Source organism: Nanorana parkeri, unplaced genomic scaffold, assembly GCF_000935625.1.
Source record: "Nanorana parkeri isolate BGI_ZX_2015 unplaced genomic scaffold, ASM93562v1 scaffold575, whole genome shotgun sequence".
In the NCBI taxonomy this organism is placed as follows: Eukaryota; Metazoa; Chordata; class Amphibia; order Anura; family Dicroglossidae; genus Nanorana; species Nanorana parkeri.
In genome coordinates this window covers 830,624-850,641 of record NW_017306843.1, presented here as the reverse complement: position 1 = coordinate 850,641, position 20,018 = coordinate 830,624, and the positions used below count along the sequence as shown (strand labels likewise).

General features: G+C 42.9%; 1 protein-coding gene across 2 annotated transcripts in view; it reads left to right on the top strand.

Moving 5' to 3' along the window:
* TMEM56 (transmembrane protein 56) overlaps positions 1–20,018 on the top strand; it is a 63,740-nt gene that overhangs the window by 11,875 nt on the left and 31,847 nt on the right. Inside the window, exons 2-4 of one of the 2 annotated variants that reach the window (XM_018562376.1) lie at positions 351–568; positions 13,754–13,914; positions 17,082–17,171. In XM_018562376.1, the coding sequence (XP_018417878.1) occupies positions 13,760–13,914; positions 17,082–17,171 (245 nt within the window). In that variant the 5' untranslated portion in view covers positions 351–568; positions 13,754–13,759. The remainder of the gene's footprint in view (positions 1–350; positions 569–13,753; positions 13,915–17,081; positions 17,172–20,018) is intronic. The other variant, XM_018562375.1, reaches the window with a different exon arrangement.

Sequence of the window (20,018 nt, the reverse complement as noted above, 5' to 3'; positions counted from 1 at the left end):
CTTATGGTGTTATGCACAGTAATAATATGGACAAATGGAAATAACACCTATATATAAAAGCACATCAGATGACGTGTAAAATAATGCATAGCACAACCTGTGCAGTAGAGGAGGGAGCCTTGCCTGCACAAGCTTACAATCTAGAGGGAGCTCTCGGTCACATGACCTCTTTTGTCCTAACCGCTTTTACCCTGATAATAGCATATCCGGAATGTGAGAAAAAAACTTGCGGAGCAGGTTAATGACCCACATTTTTTTTTTTTTCGCAGTGTACATCTGGTTTTGCGATCTGGTTTTTAGTGGCTGATTGTAACGTTCTTTTAAGAAATAGGCTTCAGCTCTTCTCGCAGATGTTTTGCAACGCGTTTTCTGGTCACAGGAGTGGCAGGCACAGTGACAGTGCAGTGACATCTGAGCCGAGTGCTGACTAACTGGATAACTTAGCAGTGTGCCTGAGGAAAGGCAGCACAACCAGCTCATGAATGTAACTATTTCTACCAACTACGTCTTCCAAGTAGCAGGACCATCCCAGCAGAACAACGCACTTGGCATGTGCAAAAAAGACTAGGTAAAGGTCTCTTGTGTGTGAGGAGGCATTTAATAAACACTGGGCTGTATTGTTGGGCCAAAAAGTAGAAATGTTACTTGTAGTATTGTATCTGAGCTTCATTCATTAACACAGTGAGTAATTAATCCCTGATTAGTTGTATTAAGAAGGCGGTTGATACATTTTATACACAGTAGGTTGTGGAGGGGTCTTTTTGGCTCCCTTTACCTGGAGGGGTCTTTTTGGCTCCCTTTACCTGGAGGGGTCTTTTTGGCTCCCTTTACCTGGAGGGGTCTTTTTGGCTCGCTTTAGCTGGAGGGGTTTTCTTGGCTCTCTTTAGCTGGAGGGGTTTTTTTGGCTCCCTTTACCTGGAGGGGTCTTTTTGGCTCCCTTTACCTGGAGGGGTCTTTTTGGCTCCCTTTACCTGGAGGGGTCTTTTTGGCTCCCTTTACCTGGAGGGGTCTTTTTGGCTCCCTTTACCTGGAGGGGATTTATTGCTCTTTGTATTCAGTCTTATCTGTACTGTATGAACAGTTCATTTTGTGTTGTCTTGTTGTTCTTTGGTGACATAAAGGAATGATTTGCCTGTCTGCTCCCGTATTTTTAAAGCTAAACTCCAGACGTAAAGTGACAACGCTCTGTCCTTGTCTGAAAAATTACCCGGCGTTGTCACCCTACACCCTGCCAATGGAGACTGCAATTGCTTGTGTTGATTTACACTGCACAGCCCTGTTCCAATGTTGTCACCATTAACAAACTCTCCCTGAGAAATAATGTACAGCATTTCCTGGAGTACATGTAGACAGGAAGTTATGGCATCTCAGTGCTGCTGAAATCCTGCATCTTCTCTGTAACCAAGGATAAGAAGGATGAAAACTGTATTTTATTTTTTTTTAAATGACAATTGTTTTTTACAATAGCAAACTAAATGTCATTTGTTTGGGGGTGACATATAATTTATTAGTTGGTCTCTTAAATTAAGTAGATAATCTTCAAATTTATCTTCAGGGATTTGCTATTGTGGATGATAGGTTAAGCAGATATTGTCTAAATCAGGGGTAGGCAAACTCCGACACCCCAGCTGTTGTGGAACTTCAAGTCCCATGAGGCATTGCAAGACTCTGGCAGTCATGGGCATGACTCCCAGAAGCAGAGGCATGATGTGATTTGTTTATTCTTTCTTCAGTCTTGGTGTGCTTTGTGTATCTCTTCCTGATCTATGCAGCAATCCGGTGTGAAAACTTTGTCTCTGTGCCGGATCTTCCTGTAATAAAGACCAGCAACTGCTGCTCTCTCTCCTTGTACAGGGTGATTGGTCTGGTCTCAGACCCTCCTGTAGTTTTCTGCAGGCAACTTGTAGTGGGTGGGGCCAGCTAGGCCCCTCCTATAGCTCTGCCCTTTGCACAGGTTATGTGTAGCAAAGGTAATAACTGGACATTCAAAGGCACTTGGTGCATCCTAAGTGGATTTCTATCCTCTCTGACTATTGAGGAGTATATTTAAATGAAGCAAAAACTGCCGGGCCCAACGTCAGTCTATTGGGAGTCGGATGCAAACAGACATGTGTCTGTTTACATCAGATTACCCCCGAGCCAGCATAATCAGGTCCAGTGAAAACAGAACTTTTTTGGTTTTAATGACCTGGCCGGAGCCGGGGGTGTCCGGGTGTGAACGAACCCTCGTGTGTTCAGACCTGACTGCCCATAAACTAGCATTGGGCATCCGATCAGGTCCGCCTGAAAAACTGACAGGCGGACCCAATCGTACCACCCGTGTGAAAGGGGCCTTAGAGTTTAGCTTTAACAAATACAAGATGTAGCAGACAACAATGTGTCAAGTCTCCATCCTTCACTGTGTCAGTGACGGCCAGGGATACATGATGTAGATGAGGTGTCTAGAATTTTTATATTCATGGTCATGGCTCCTGGATCATGTTTTGACATGATGATACATTGGTTGTGTTCCTCATAAGAAGTAACTGAGGCATCTGTGGTCTTATTTATAGAAGGAATGATGATGTATTTGAGTTTAATAAGTCAGAGTCACCAGTTATCAAAGTTTACTCTAGTCAGACGGGTGACAGATTATGTGTGGTGGCTGCTAAGGTTTACTGCATTTTTATTATTAAAATGATATTAAAGAACTATGGAGTCAGGGCTTTTCCCCATAGTTCTCCTTAGGGTAATGGGAGGACACAAACTAGCGTCCTCCCGTCACCCTAAGCTCAGTATACCGCAAGCTATCGACCTGTGACAGTCTCATTGTCACAGGTCGGCTAGAACTGAGGTGAGTGAAAAGCACTCACCTCATAGTTCTCCTTTTAAGTCAAAAGGTTTATAAGAAATCGCAAACAATGGATGCTGCTCCTTGATGTTTAAAAGTTTTAGCTTCCTGCAGAAGCAGCCGGTACCCTGAACACTGGTCCTGATATTCTGCTTTAGGGTGGCTCCTTTCCCTTACAGGGTGTCTCCACAAATACAAATACACAGGCACAGCAAGGCAAGCCACTACCCGGATCCCTGCTCCCCATTCCCCCCCTTCTCCAAACTAGTAGATGGATAGTTGTTGCAGACTGCTCTGTCCCTTGTGAACTTGTACTGGACCACAAAAAGCAAACGAACGTTCCAAAAATGAAGAAAATTCTACTGGTGTATAATCCGCTTTAGACTTCGCTTTAGTACACTGTGCACTGGGTCCCTGGTGTACAACCTGTGAACTGAGTGCCACATGCGGCCTTTTGTTGCTTGAGGTGCAACCCTTGGGCCCCAGCTGTCAGTAATGGGAGTATTGATTTGTAAAGTGGCCTTTAATAACAGTAATCTGTAGCAGTTTCATGTAACATGTCCCTAGTCTCTGACTGTCGCCTACAACAAGACTTCATTTTTCAACCATTCCTGTAGAACAATCTCTGACCATTTCATCTGGTAAGTCTTCAGTCTATCACAGTTTTCTTTAGCATTACATATAATAAATATTATATGGGCATATGTGGTCCTTTGGAGATCTAAGGGGCTGCATTTGGGCCCCCATAACCCAGTATGTTGAAGACTACTGCACTAGGTCCTGTGAGCTCTACAAAAAGGGGTTCTTAGTCAGGGGTTTGCATACTCCTTGAGGGTATGGGAACCATATAATGAGGCTATGTGACTGGATCTCATTTTTTAACCTGAAATCGAAGTGGAAAAATTGACTTGTTGTGTCAAATGATATGCGATCAGTAACTTCAATTCACTGTTTTACTTCCACAGGAATAACAGCACATACTGTATCTCCCTCAGTGTAGCTATCTTGTGTATTTGTGATTTGTTATGTTTATATAAATATAAAATATTTATAATTTTATTTTAGCTGTTCTGTTTGTAGCTATCCATATGTAAAGCAATGTGCAGCGATGGTATGTCCCTTGGGGTCCCCACATCCTATACACAGTGTATAGAATGTGATGACTTACAGGACCTTAGACCACTGCAGCAGAAGGGGGTAGTGAAGCTCCATGAACCGGTCTAAGAGCAATCAACTTGGAGGATCGGGTGAGTATAACTGTTATTTTTGACCCTAGGCAAAAAGAAGCACTTCGCTCTTGCAGCGCAGGGGTACCCTACTGCAAGGGTTAATTAAATGTTTACCCGGAGTTCTTCTTTAATAATAATGTAATGTGACAATGTTAATGGCATGGCTTTGTTATCTGCAGTATTATCCTGTGAACCCATGGCGACTTGATGATGCGCCCCCAGAGTTGTCCTTTATACTCAGGGCTCACAGGAAGTGGATTGAATGATGCTTGGAGTCATTTCAACCTGCAAGCGGTCTGGCACTGGACCAGGAAGGAGGAAAAATATATTAATATATAAAAAAGACAAGCTGGCTAGCGGGCTTTAAATGTGACAGGTTTGTCTGTAGTGTATGTCTAAGTCTCTCAGGCCCTTTCCAATGTCTGACTAATGTAGCATATAGGCATAAATGCTCCCATTAACCAACCTGTTTTTCTAAGACATGGGTGCAAGATTCCCTTGATACTGACAATGGGTTCTCAGTAATACATTTCACCTAGGTAAGCAGAATATATTTTCTGTAGAGATGATCAGTTGCAGTGTCAAACTATTTTCGATCGATCTATGCGCAAACCTTTAATAACTGGATGAATGTGTTTGCAGCATTAGTCTGCTTCTGTATTCCTAGGAGAGTAAACACATGCAAAATGCAATAACCATGCAGCCTATTGATGAACTGATGACTGCAGTAGTGAACTGTCTTCTCTCCTTGTGGGTCTGCAGAAGGAAGTACAATACACTAGAAATGCTATAAATGGTAAATCAACCACGAAATACCATTAGGCAAGGTCAGCACTGTCTGTGAACTGTAGGTGAAGATGTTCTTAGATGAATGTCTGTGGTGGCCTTACAAAGGATTTGTTTTGGTCCAATATAATGAAAGATTTAGGATTTACCTATTACTAAAGCTGGCCATATACTGCTTGAATTTTGGCCATGTCCAGCTAACTCCACATTTGAGCAGTGCATGGCCCTGTGGGCACCATAAATCAAGGCCGAAAATTCTCAGCTGAACAGTGATCAGCTGAAGTCACTGCGTATCCTGGCAGCAGCATACCTGCCGTTGTCAGAATACAGTAGCATGGCAGGAGGGATTCCCCTGTCCACGCTGTATAGCATGGATGGGGTAATTAAAAGCGAACTATGGGTTAACTTTTTTATCCCATAGTTCTCTTTAGGGTCACAGGAGGACATATACTAATGTCCTCCAGTGACCCAAAGCTCAGTATATCGCAGGCTATAGCTGAGCAGAGCCAGCTGTCACTCACTCAGCTGGACGGATCCAGACATAATTGTCGGGATCCGCTTCAGCTGCGGCGTCTCAGTATACCGCGAGCTGTAGCTTGTGGTATACTGAGCTTAGGGTGACGGGGGGAAGCTAGTTTGTGTCCTCCAGTTACCCTAAGGAGAACTATGGGGAAAGCCCTAACCCCATAGTTGTCCTTTTTAAGTGATTTTTCTTGTTCAGCCTGGGATTGTGTATGGCTAACTTTAAGGCCCCATTCACACACGAATCGGCCTGCACGTACAGCTCCGTGCTGCGTGCGGGGCCGTACCAAGCAGCTGCCGGGAAGGACAGGTGCTGCGTGTGATTAGTACGCAGCCCCCGTCCTTCTCTATGGGGCTACGCGGCCGTAGGCCCCCCTACGCTCACCTCAATTGCAGGTCCGTAGGGGTGCGGGTGAGTGTATTCATACGCCGCCGGAATGGATCCTGTATGCGCCCCGGCCAGAAAACCCGCACCCCTACGGACCTGCAATTGAGGTGAGCGTAGGGGGGGCGTACGGCCGCGTAGCCCCATAGAGAAGGACAGGGGCTGCGTACTAATCACACGCAGCACCTGTCCTTCCCGGGCAGCTGCTTGGTACGGCCCCGCACACAGCACGGAGCTGTACGTGCAGGCCGATTCGTGTGTGAATGGGGCCTAAAGATCAAGAAGAACTATAAATGGCTATGCTAATTTGTTTGAAGCAGCCCATTTCTTTTCCACTATTTACATAATGAACTATTTTGCTAATAAACAACTCTATATATTGCAACAATAAACTCTGCTCCAGTTTCAGTTATTCCCCCCTTGAGCGTCTCCATCTTAGGCTCCATTCACACCTGAACATGTGTGCAATGCGTTTTTCTCACGGTTTTCCACGCTTTCATACGCGCGGACAAAAACGCGCACATTTTAAGGAACACTTTTTTGCACATTCGCAGCCGTTGGGCAACCGCCCAGAAAGCCACGCATGTCCCTTTTCTCGCATTAAGCGTTTTTGTACGTGTGTGCGAATGAGCAGGTTTGAATGCTTCACACTGGAATGCATTGACTTTTGTGTTTTGTGCATTTCCTGCACGCGCAAGAAAACGCTTAGGTGTGAACCAAGCCTTAGAGAAGGAGAAGCAAGGCTGTCAATTACAGCCGGCATGTCGAAGACCCATCTGCCTTTCCTGCAACAGTTGCTTGTCACAGATTTCGGCAGGGCAGTAGGCATATGTTAGCAGCAAGGGGGAGTAGTTTAAGATGGAGGTGAAGGCTTTGATGTTAACGCTTGAGAAAAAGTCAAAATTTGCATATAAGTCACAACATTGTGTTGGGAGATTTGAAGGTGCAGATTATGAGGATATTGCTATTTTGTCATGGGGGAATCGAAATGAGTGATTCTAATGTGTTCATAAATAAAGGGTACCTTCACACTCCCCACCCACTTTCTCACATTCCCCTCCTACCTCCCCCCTAACAATTGTATAATTTATAAATATTTATGTAAATTAATTTTGGGGGGAATCCCTTTTGCACTTCTTGGATTCCTGCCTAGGCGAGAATGACGTACGCATTCCCTGTAGCCTCCTGAGATACCCACATTACGTATCACAAAGGACCTAGGCATACTCTACGGCACACGCAACGTGGCATGTCATCAGGGGGCCAGCTGTCTCTGTGTTGCTGATTTTTGCAGTCAGCTCCTTCATGACGCACTGTGGTGCATGCAAATTGCCAGTGAGCTGGCTGCAGGAAACAAAAAGAGACAGCTGGTCCCCTGATGGCCTTGGAGAAGAAGGTAAAGGAGCAGGACTGGCTGTGCAATGGTGGAATGCTGGATCTATACAGAACATTGCTGGATCACTGGGCGTGAAGGTTTACCCTTTTATTGACCGGAAGAGTTTTTTTGCATTTCGCAGATACATTGGTCTCATTCCAATATCTGTTTAATATGTCTAACCTAACAATTCTAACTTGGCAGATAAATATACACATTAGCACAGCGTTTCTCATTTTTTTCAGCCACAGCACTGCAAAAATGTCGAGGTACACCAGTTTAAAATGTAAAAAAACGTAAATGTAAAGATGTAGAAAGCTATATGTAGTCCCTCAAAAATCAATACCAGACGCTTATCTGAGATAGTGGTCTGGTATGGATTTTAAGGGAGTACTCCATGCAAAAATACAAAAATAGGGTTTGCCCTTCACATCTGGAGCCCCCCCTCACATCCTGAGCCCCCTCCTTTCACATCATAGTCACCCCCCGGGCACACTAGGAGCCCCACTTTTCATCAGAAGACTCCCTTCACATCAGAGTACTCCTCTTTCACAACAGGGCCCCCTTCTTTCATGTCAGAGTCCCCTTCTTTCACATCAGAAGCCCCCTTCACATCAGAGTTCCCTTCTTTCACATCAGAAGCCCCTTCAAATCAAAGTTACCCTCTTTCACATCAGAGCCCCTCATCACATCAACAGCCCTATTGATATCAGAAGCATGATGCTGTGAACATTTCAAGGCACCCCTGAGAAAGCCAGAAGGAACCCCAGGTTTGCCAACCACGGCACCCTGGTTGGCAAAGGCTACATTAGCACATTAATAAACCACAAGCGAGACCTTTCCACTCTTACCTGTAGTGGTGTATAGGCCATTGGATGGAACAACAGCACCTGTGGGAGCCCAGGCATCCTACATAGCCAGTTGTGTGTCAGATGCTAAAGATTCTTCAGCAGCCATAGTTCTGCAAAGATAACAGTCACTGACCAACCAGACAGCTAAGTATTATTTGTCTTATCTTACTACTGTTTATATCTTTCTGGAGATCTTTCTTAGACATTTTTTTTTTTAGGTAACAGAGTTGCTTTATTGTGGCTCTTTTGCTAAAATACAATAATCTAAAAAATGTACAAAAGAAGTTATTTAATACTCTTCTCCCCTGCTGCCCATGTTTCCAATTGCCTCTGTAATCAAGAGAAACTGCTGGAAGTGCCAGGTTCTGAACATTTGTCAAGTGGCGGCTTCTCTGCCTTACCGTGGCGGTTGATGGTAGCAGGAGAGGTATTCAATATCTTCTTTGCAGGGGGCATGTTGTTAGACTTTTTATCATAACGACAGTCACTTTAATGTTTTTTGATGTGTGCTTGGTCTGGGAATAATCTCATTAGCACTGCTGTAGTGCTGTATCTTTTGCTTTTTATATATCGTGTATTTTTTTTTCAATCTTGTAGTTACGGCTGCTAATGGATAGTGATTAGTTAATTATTAATAAGCACGCTTGGGATATTTTTTATGCACTTATTGGTAGAAATTCTCATAGCTGTGCAAAAGCTTATCCTGCGTGTATGTGTGGATATATAGCTATATAATCTAATTTCCGGGTGAAATTCTTAAGAACCTAGGCCTGAAATCAGGGACCACTGGGAGCTAAGCATCTTTTTTCTAGTTACCTGTTCTCGTACTCACCTAGGGTGGCAGACGCACTTGATTGAAATGAAATTGTGAAACGGCGATGTACGCTCGCCAAATGTGTGTTTATTTTTATCATTCACGGCCTGTTCTGGTGATAGGATTTAGGTGTGGTAACTGCTTTCAAACAATGTTTCCTGGATAGCGGTAATCTCTACTGTCAATATCACAAGTATTTCAGCTATGTAAATACAATGAAACGCACTTCAACAAGGCTTGTCTGAATTATATTATGCTACTGGTCCCAGCATGCCTTTCTCTAATATGGGATATAAATAACATATAACTGACTTTTTCTGGCCATTGATAGCACTTGTTATTTCACACAGAGATTTCCAGTTTGTTGAATTGCTCGTTTGCTGTGGGCACCAGTCGTTCTCGTTCCTTTCGCAGAAAAAGTAAATGAAATGCCTGGGTCACACACATGACTAACTGCAATGGTTGTGTTGCATGCGTTTCACGTCCACAAGCATGAGTTTGTATGCCTTTAATACCTTGGCCTGCGTGTTGTTGCATGCACGCTCTAAGGGTATTGTGGTGTTTTACCATTTATTTTCTGTTCTGTATTCCTTTATTGAAAGTTTCACAGGGTGCCAAATAGTAGAGGGTATGGAATATTCATAATGTGTGTTAGAATCCAGAAAGATCCCAAATGAACTCCCCTACACAATAAAATGACAGCAGTAGCCATGAGAAGACAACAGAACATCATATCTCCCACCTGTCCAAATCTCTCTGTCCATCTTTCCTCCCTAGTTGTCCCTGTTTTTGGACTGATGTACAGACATCTATGAAATATACAATTTAACTACCAAAAGTGTTATTCTGTACTTCAACCCTTATATTACCTCTTATTTATCTTTTTTGTGCTCTTTGTAAAAGCCAGGATAAAGGAAACGTAGTGAACAAATAGTTCTGAGTTTAACCAGTTGTTTTAACCAACCATTGTAACCAATCATATAAATTCTAAATGGTTGGCATAACTGGTGGCGTGGCAGAGCTGTGCCCATTGCCTAAATACATTGTTCTGGAAGGTATCTCTCTTTGTCATCTCAGAAAGTTGGGAGGTGTGTAACAATCAAGCAGAAATAAGGGTTATCTGCTAAAAGCATGTCGAATCTGGTATAGCTCCTCCCCAAAAAAGGTTTTTTAGGTAACAAGTAAGATGGATCACCAGGAGGTAATAATGGAAAAGGGCGATTGGATTGGAGAGAACAGGAAGCAGTGTAAAAACAGTACCAATCCACATTACCATTTTTTTATCCAAATCACTAAAGCTAAACTCCTGAGATAAACAAATATCATCTGAATACAAGAGTCATGTGTATTCTTACTTGAATATTGGTGTGCTTTGTGCTATTTTTTCCAGATTTGTGCAGTAATTCAATGTGAAACTTGTGGAGGAGCTTCCTGTAAAAAAGACCAGTCACTGCTGCTCTCTCTCTTGTGCAGGGTGACTGGTCTTGTATCTGAAGCTTGCTGGGTCCCTCCCCCAGCTCTGCTCTATGTACAGCCTGTACAATGATGATATCGCTGCCACTTTTACAAAATCATTTCTGGGTTTGCAAGGACATGTGGAGCACACAAAGTGGATTGCTATCGAGTTCTGCCTTCAATAACATTGTACATATTCTTTTCAGGCAGCAATACACAATAAAGCGTGATTGTTACTGGTTGCAAGCCCAGCACTGCCAACTGTAGGGATGCTCTTTTATGTGTTCCCTGTAGTTTTGGGTTTGACATCACAGATCACATGACAAGTACAGGAAGTGAATTGGAAGGCATTGTTATACCAAGCGCAGCGTTGCAACCAATCCAAAATCTGTTTCCGCAGTAGATGATGGGTCAGGAATTTAAAGCAGATCCAGGATTTTTTTTATTATTAACTTTTGCAGAGGGGCTACCCCTGCACTGCAAGGGGTTACGTTTTTTTAATTTGTCTAGGTGCGAAAATAACTAAGATATACTCACCCAAAGTTCCGAGCTGGCAACCTGTCACAGGACTCCCTCCAGCCTGTCCCCTCCTCCACAGCAGATTGGAATGTTCCTCAGCGTTAGGGTTGCCACCTGTCCAGGATTCACTCGGACAGTCCGGGTTTCATGGCAGAAGAAACCCGGACACAAGATGTCACGCAGACGGGAGCAACCAAAATTAAGATAGGGGCTACTGGCCCCCCACTGAAAATAGTCTCAACTGTGATATTTACATATGAATGGGTGGCGCTATTTACAAATAATTAAGCCACGACTCATTCTCCCAAAAAAAATGTCAGCGCTTCGCTAGAGTGTTTGGGTTTCGCTTGAAGTAAAGGTGGTAACCTTACTCAGCGTTCTCACGTCTATGCCCAGTATATAAAAGTGATGATGTCTGCAGAGGATGGGGAGAGACATTCCAGGGACTGGTCTAAAAAGAAGCCATCTCGGAGCTTTGGGTGAGTAAATCTTTGGGTTTTTTTTTTAACCTAGACACAAACAAGCAGTTAACCCTTGCAGTGGTGCGTTATCCCCACTGCAAGGGTTGATACATTTCTTTCCTGGAGTTCTGTTTTAAACTCCTGACACATTCCCCAACTGCAGAAAAAAAAGTTGATGGCCCCTCGAGCTGTGGGATAATGGGAAAGTGGAATCTTCCAATGAGCTGGCAAACTTGACAGACTGGATCAGCCACATCCTCATGTAGTGACCATTATATCAGAAAACATTTGAATGATGTGAATGGGACAGAAAGTAAAAGATTAGGATGACATCATAGGTCTAGCAGGGAAGTATACCTAGAAATACCATGCAGAAGGAAGATCCTGTTCTAAATTTCAAGTAATGATTAGCTACACCCAGTTTACACATCAATGTAATTAATGATTTCTTTACATAACTTAATTAAAACCCTACGCATTGGGAAACGATTAGCAGAAAGTTATGGTGACACATTTTAGATCACACAAGGGCAAATTTCTCTGAAAGTCAGCAGCTTGCCAGATATTCCATTAACTCTCTCTTCAAATAGTTATAAAACCTCCATATTTGGCAGTTGGTTTAGATTTCTAAACGATTTTTTTTTATCATTTACAATTGTTTTACACAGAACTGAAAAAATATTTCATCAAAACAAACATGCTTATGTAATGAGGCCCCACAGAGTGCAGTAACATCTTTCCCATCACTTTCCATTGTATGGTATTGTCATATTAGTGAAATAATACATTTGATTGGTTAGTTCATAGGACTATATTAAAGCACATCTGAAACTTAACCAGCTTTTAGTTTTTCGCATTTAGAAAATAATGTTTTTACAATTTTTACTGTTTTTTTTAAATGTCTGTAGCCACTTCCTGTCTACATGCATGCACTCCAGCTGTGGCTGCATGCCGTTGCTCATTGTGGGCTTCCTGATGGTGACAATGGTGGACCATACCTGCACAATCAGCACCAGCACAGTAATTTACAGACACTCCTCAGTTTCCGATGGGGTTACGTTTTGATAAATCCAAAGTAACATGATTGTATCATAAATCGAGGAGTGTATTATACTACCGAGGTTGGCAGCAGACCGTACACAATGGGAAGCAATAGCCAGACTACTATTGGCTATTTCAAGTGACACAAGAGCCGGGCGGGGAGATGTGTAAGGGCTCTGCATCTCCCTGCCCAGCTCATAGCAATCTGGGAAGCTCTGGCTGCTGTCCCGCCGAGCTCCTGACAACCAGTGATGTCAATGGTTTCCAGGAGCTCGGCGGGATGCCGACAAGAGCGCCTCAGTTTGCTAAGAGTTGGGAGGGGAGATGCAGAGCCCATACACATCTCACTGCCCAGCTCATAGTAATTTGGGATGCTCTAGCCAGAAAGGGGGCGGTAGGCACACTATAAGTGAAGCAGAGTGATGGCAGAGCCATGCCACTCTGCTTGCTGTCCCCTACATAACCCAAGAGATGCCACCTGAGGCAACAGCCTCAGCCTGCCTCATTAAAAGGACAGCCCTGCTTCCAGGTGTGTGAATACTTGTTTCTCCCATTACATGCAGTGGTTCCAACTCCTGACTCATATGTTACTACAGGCCATACCAGCCAGTTGGAGGAACCACTGCATATGGCATGGGTAAACAAGTATTAGATTACCTGGAAGGGTCAAATACCTGCAGTGGCATTTAAAGACACAAGCCACCAGAAAAGTAAGTATGGATGGGCTTCTGTTACAAGGTGGCCCTTCTTTTAAAGTGACCCTGAGGTGACAGGATTTTTTTTGTACTCTATGGAAAGATGGAAGGTGATACAGTCCATAAAGGGGGACAGTGGCCAACAAGGGTATATCTCCTCAATGGGAGCACAGACAACAATGAATTGATAGAGTTTCTAGGGCCTCATTCCCATGTCCTATAAGGTCCAGACAGGAAATGAATTTGTTTGGAATCACAGGTGCATGTGAATAGCTGCGACTGATAAGCCTGTACAAAGCAATGACAGGCTGACAATGCTGCAGGTGTCCGTCGCTATTCACAATTATTCACACATCCAGCGATTACCTGTAGCTAGGGACAGATGACCATCCCTGGACGCAGATAGATTGCATCCAGGGTCGATCATCTATCCCTAGCTTCTGGAAACATCTAGGTCTGTGGATACATGCGAACAGCATCAGACAGTCACGGTGCCTGTAAGCTGGTCATTGCTTAGTACAGGCTTCTTGATCACATCTCTTTGCATACACTTGTGATTGTGAGGAGTTTTGACTGGCGTTCTGCTTTAACAGTTCAGAATATCCACCGAAATATGCAATCAATTGTTTCTTCAAATATTCTGGCAAAGTTCAAGGAAAGTTAATGTGTCATGGAGTATAAACAATGCTTCTTTTTAGAGTACTGTATGTGAAAGTTCAAGAATATAATTTTGTCTCGATTTTTATGAATACTTATTTTAATACTTGACTTTTTTTTTTTCTTCATGTAGATTACCATGCCTAATTTCAGCACACTGACTCTTTGCATCACTGCAATCAGCTTTTCCATATCCCAGCTCCTGTTTCATGTAGGCAGCTCTTGGTTCTCAACACGTCTGACTTGTGGCTTCAGCAAACTCAGTTCAAAGCAGAAGATTGAATGGAATTCCAGGTAGTAATGAAAAACACATGTCCTGGTGGTATTCACTAATGTACTGTGTTTGGCTTAGATCTTAACCAGGTCCAGTTATTTTACTTTCTCTGCATTCTTAAAGAACGTTTTAAAATACTTTATCCGTTGATCAGTCTGTTAAAGATTATGACCGTTTTAAATACAGTTTCTTTCTAAAAAGAAGGGTCATTGTCAGAAATTCCTCTTTCCTTTGGAATAGTTGGCCTGACCCTTAGCTGAGAGTCTGACTTGCGACGCTCTTTATACCCCTTTGTATATAGGTTTTTCTTCAAACCACAGTCATACGCCCATCACTTTCCTGTTACAATCCTTAAAGGACAGATTCATGTTAAATTTAAAACTCCATAGCCACCTAACCTATTCTAAGCTACCCCCATGCCTCTTTGAAATGGATGTGGCGTTCATAGCCTCACTGTAGAAAACATTTTCTTTTGCTACCTACGCACTAGGATGCGTAGGACTCCCCATATACTTAAATGGGCTGTAGCAGTACCCATTCAAATATATGGGGAGTTAATGCACAAGCTTGGGCATGAGACAAGATTTTCTGGGGTGAGGCTGTAGGTAGGTACTTGGAGGGAGGAGCTTGGGAGTTTTTATTTTAACATGAACCTGTCTTTTGAAAACTATATTACAGCTTTGGGAAGGTACAGGTGGGTTGAATTACGCCACTGATTTTTAATATATGTCAGAGGCTCCAGTGGCATGATTTCTCCCCACAGTTGTTTTTAGCTCTACAACTACCTAAAGGGCCATACAGGTAATCTTTCATAGTTGAAATCCACAATTATTTTGTATGCATTATCTGCTTTTATAATGATCGTTGGACAGAACGGGGAGTTCTGGTGGGTATACGTTTACTGAAAAAAGCCATTATGTTGCTTTCTCTGTCTACTCTGAGATTGGTCTTTCCTTCCTGTCTCCATGCCACACTGTCACAAGGACAGGAGGTATAGTTTCTCCAGTTGAGATGCAGGTGACATCAAATATTGATTTTTGCCTAAGCAGTACCCAGAAAACGTACCTTTTGTCTTGAATTCCTCATAAAAAATAGCAGCGCATTGCCTGTGCCTTGAGCATAACTATTTATCTGCAATGTGAGATCATCTAAGGCACTGCTGCTTCTGACTACTGGTCTTAAGAGATCTGGAGTGAGATTTGGTGATGCCACTGCTTTGCAGCTTAATGTTGTTCTTGCTGAAAATAAAGCTGTACCTGAGGATCTGCAATGCAAGTGTCTCCCTGCTGCATTGATTGTGTGAATCTGTGCTTTCTGCACCTGTCCTGTTTCTTCTTGCCTATCCCCCCATTAGACATTAGATCACTAGTCATCAGAGGGGCTACTCTGATTTGAGGAACCAAAGCACTGCCTCCACACAAAGTCAGTGTGTAACGCGGCACGGTAAGTCAGTAATGGGGAAATGATCAGCTGAAGGGTAACCTAGAGGCAATACTGGTAAAGAGTGCTTTGCCCTCTGCCTGTATTTTTTTGGGACAGCATCTATGTTGCAAGTCCTCTTTACCAACAACAAAAAATGCTCTACGTTGTTCAAGACTATTGACCATCTGGCTCATGACATTAGTCCAACCTTCTTCTGTGCATGTCATTTTTTCCTGCTTTGCTTCTGTTTCTAATTTAGAATTCATGGTCTTGTTTTTTTTAAAGAGCTGTAAACTCACACAACTGTGTTGCTTGCATGCTTGCTTGCTTGTGACAATTGTACGCTTATCACTGACTGGTTACACTGGTCATATGGGATATTAGTTGGGTTTCAGATTATAAGGGACCTTCCAAAGCTTTATAATAAGGCATTTCTTGGCCTGGCTTTCCCTGCAATGCACAAATGCTTTTCAGCTTTATATTTCACTGACTGGTGTCCCTGGGTGTAATCTAATGCGTGTAGGGAGAATTTAAAATAGCTTTCCCCTCTTTTTTGGCATCCAGGCGCGTTAATGTGGCCCTTTGTGATAAAGAGTGACAGGGGAAAATAAGCTAATTTATAGGAGTTTGTGGATCAAGACAGAGACATTCTTTGTATTGACATTGTATCCCCTAGAAGGGGGGGGGGAGTCTCATTCAGAAACAGTTCTTATCTAGGATCTAAAAATCACACATAACCCATTGAAGTGTTAAATGGGATTTACCTAAAATAATGCTAATCCTGTATGTGTTTATGATGCCTTTCTGTTTAGTAAAACAAAGAATATCCCCTTCCCGCAACCGCAAGTTTGGCTTAAAGTGATACTAAAAGGCTTTTAAAGGAGAACTATGAGGTGAGTGCTTTTCACTCACCTCATAGTTCTAGCCGACCTGTGACAATGAGACTGTCACAGGTCGGATCAGTAGATCGGGAGGTGAGCGAACACATACCGGCGTTCGCTCACCTCTCGATCCTGTCAAGGCTCTCTGCCGTGACAGGGGAGGGGCTGGATTTCCCCCTCCCCGCTCCGATCCGCCAGCGCTGACTGGCGGAACGGACGGGGGAGGGGGCAGTACAGCTGGCTCTGCCTCTAGATAGGCAGAGCCAGCTGTCAGTCACGCAGCTGGGCGGATCCCGGCTACAGCTCGCGGTATACTGAGCCTAGGGTGACGGGAGGACGCTAGTTTCTGTCCCGTTACCCTAAGGAGAACTATGGGGAAAAGCCTTAACCCCATAGTTCTCCTTTTAAGCTTTTTCAAATGCTGATGAAATAACTTACAACAGATGCTGCTCTTTGACAATTATAAGTTTTCGTTTCCTGCAGAATCAGCTGGTACTCTGAGCACTGGCCCAGATATCGTGTTTTATGGTGACTCCTTTCCCTTGCAGGGTCCTATGGAGACCCCGTTGTGTGTGCTAGTAAGCTGATTCTGCAGGAAACTAAAACTGGTAAGCATCAAGGTGCAGTGTCCACTGTAAGCGATTTAATCAGATCTCAAATAGCTGATGAACATTTTTAACTTAATGTCTCCTGGCATTTATCCTCCATGTATCACTACTGCTTTGACATGAAGAAGAGAGTGGATCCATTGAAAGCTTTTCCAGAAAAAGAACTGTTGTTGCACATAAACAAAGTTTCACATATAGTACTCTACTGTTTTTGTTACAATTTCCCTATTACAACTACAATCATCATATCTGACATTGAGTTTCCTTCCTCCTTAGGACAGTGTCGACGTTCCATGCGCTGGTAGTTGGATGCTTCTGCTTGTATATTTTACTATTCGATGATGCTGTCAATGCTGACCCAGTTTGGTAAGAGGTGCTATCTTTTGATCATTTTTATTCATAAAAACATGAAGATGACCAAGAACTAAGAACTGTGTGTAGGCCAAGGGCCAAATCACTACAAATAATCATGTTTTTTTATTTTTCTGGAAAATTAGATTTTTTTTAAAGTGTAACTGCACCTTTGGTACAATGACATTTATACCACTTTGTGTCAGGACCCCCCGGATGCATTCTACAATCCCTTAGGAATCAATAGAACTGCAGAGTGAATGTGTGGGCCTGGGAAGATTTTTGATAAGCAAAACAGATGACAAACGCACTCATCAATTCGTCACCAGCTTTACAGTAAGGTGCACACGGAATGGGCTTTAAACAGTAAAATAACAAAAAGTTTTCCTGGCACACTCACAGGCTAGCATGTAAAAAAACTTGTCTCACACTGAGGTTAAAAACAGAGGTTTGGATAACGTCTTCTGCAGAAAATGTGAAAGCCGCACAGCCGCGCCAAGGCACCTTTTATAGTGCGGTCCTAACTCTAAACTATCAGAGCCTCCATCTTGGAGCACATGGGGCAGAAGATAAAATTGGGTGCAGGTTTGTCAGGAGGAAGCCCAACCCCCTTAAAGGCACAGAGACGTACAAGGGATCCCGCACATCCCAATGGCAGCTGAGACCCCCCAAACCTCTGTTTTTAACCTCAGTGTGAGACAAGTTTTTTTACATGCTAGCTTGTGAGTGTGCCAGGAAAACCTTTTGCGATTTTTGATAAGCGACTCTGTGATCTAGGCATCGATATCTTTCTGGGTTGGAGATAGATGATTATAAGAGTGGAAGACGGGAGTGGGGGGTGCTCCCCTTTAAGTGTAAAGGGATAGTTATACGTTAATGCCCATAGTGGAAATAGTGGATAATTCACAAGCCTGTATATACATGAAGGAAACCTGTACTGAGAGGAATATGTAGGTTGCAATTGCTGACCTCTACTTTAAAATTCTAGTTGCCTGTCTTTCATGTTGATCCAATGGCTTCCATACTTTCTAAATTACTGAGCCAGATTAATTATGTGGTCAGTTGTTGTGACCTCTTATGCTACATACTTGTTCCAGGTCACTTACTCAGAAATTGTTGAAGCCAGAAACAGCAAGGTAACTATCATTTTCAGAATAAGGTCAGCATTGGCAATCCCTATGTATTCCCTACTGTATTTCATGATATGTTTTATATTTATTAGGACTCAAGATGCTCATATTATTCAGCCTATGAATTCCTTATTTTAATTTCAGAGGCTTTATATTACATGCAGGTCAAGCTGTTATTAAAAGTGAATGTTACAGGGGTTAGGACAAGCTTACTGAGGGGGTGCTTACAACAGTCATTTTTTATCCATATGGTTTAAACCTTTTTTCCCAAAAGAAAAAAAGCTGATGCTGTAACTACGTAAACAGTGTTTTTCTTTTAACACTTAAGTAGTCTATATATGGTGCAAATTATGGTGCACGTTTTGTCCGGTTCTTGAAGAACCAGGACAAAATTTGCACAGTGGGCGCCCCTGTCAGTACCCTTCATCTCGGCATCCCTCGATCAGCTGATCGAAGTAGCAGGTTGAAAAATCTTCAGCCGAGCGCTTGCGACCAATCAGCTGAACTCGGGTATTCTGACAACGGCCGACGTCCGCTGTCAGAATACAATGAAAACAGCAGAGGATTCCTCCATCCATGCTCATAAGTTGGAAAGAGGAATCTGTTATATTTTCTTCATCCTACAAGTTAAATGAAGAAAATATAACCATGCATACCCAGCTTAAGCTTAAACTCCATCTAAAACTACCCTGTCCACAGGGGATATAACGTTGTCATGATTTCACTCTAGAACACAAAGCGTTGTTACCCTATTACAGGAAGTGTACAATCAATGGAACTACTGCCTGGGTCAACCGGTAACAAAACAATGTTTTAGTCTAAATATTTAGAGTGACACTATACTTGGGAGTTAAATCTTAAAGTACCTTCACTATTAACAAAAATATAGTTATTTGCATCACTCGGCTGTAGATTTTCAAATCCTCGCTGAATTCATGCTGACACTGCCCTTCCTTCTGGAGGGTGTATACTTTTGTTCCCCATGGTCCCTGTGTATGTGTAAATTAGCTACCGGCACAAGCTCGCTCCAGTGATACCAGTTAGTTTGAGATTGTAGACCATCACGGGAGCATGCTTGGAGCAGTGGCTAATTTACACATACACAGGGTCCAGGGGAACAAAAGTAGCCACCCTCCAGAAGGAAAGACGGTGTCGGCACAAATTTAGAGATGATTTGAGGATCTGCAGCCGAGTGATACATAAAAAAAAGCTACAAATTTATGGTTGCGGGAAGGGGATAGTCTTTGTTTTACTAAACAGAAAGGTCATAAACACATACAGGATTAGCATTGTTAATAGTCAAGGTACTTGAATACATTTGTAAGATTTAACTTCTGAGTTTAGTGTCACTTTAAGAGGGCTGGGATCCAAATGATCACTCAAAAGTCCAGATTTTCCAAAGTTTTCCAGGCATGCTCAATGGCGCTGGTAAGGTGGCTCCAACAGCACAACATGTCTCCCTAAGGCTCCATTCACACTGGAGCGGCTGTGCGCACGTATGGTGTGCGGATGAATGAATACCAAAGACCAGTAAATTGGAGGATGCTTGTTGGTGAGAGTCTTTCTGTGACTGTAAGAAAAGTGGCCCTCCACAATATCATGCCATTCTCAGTAATATTTCTGATTTTTCTTTTCAAGTCATATACTGAGATAATCATAATAGGATCTTGCATCTAATACTTCATCTCCTATTATTTTTATCTATCTGCTTTTGCTTTAGAGAGGTTCAATT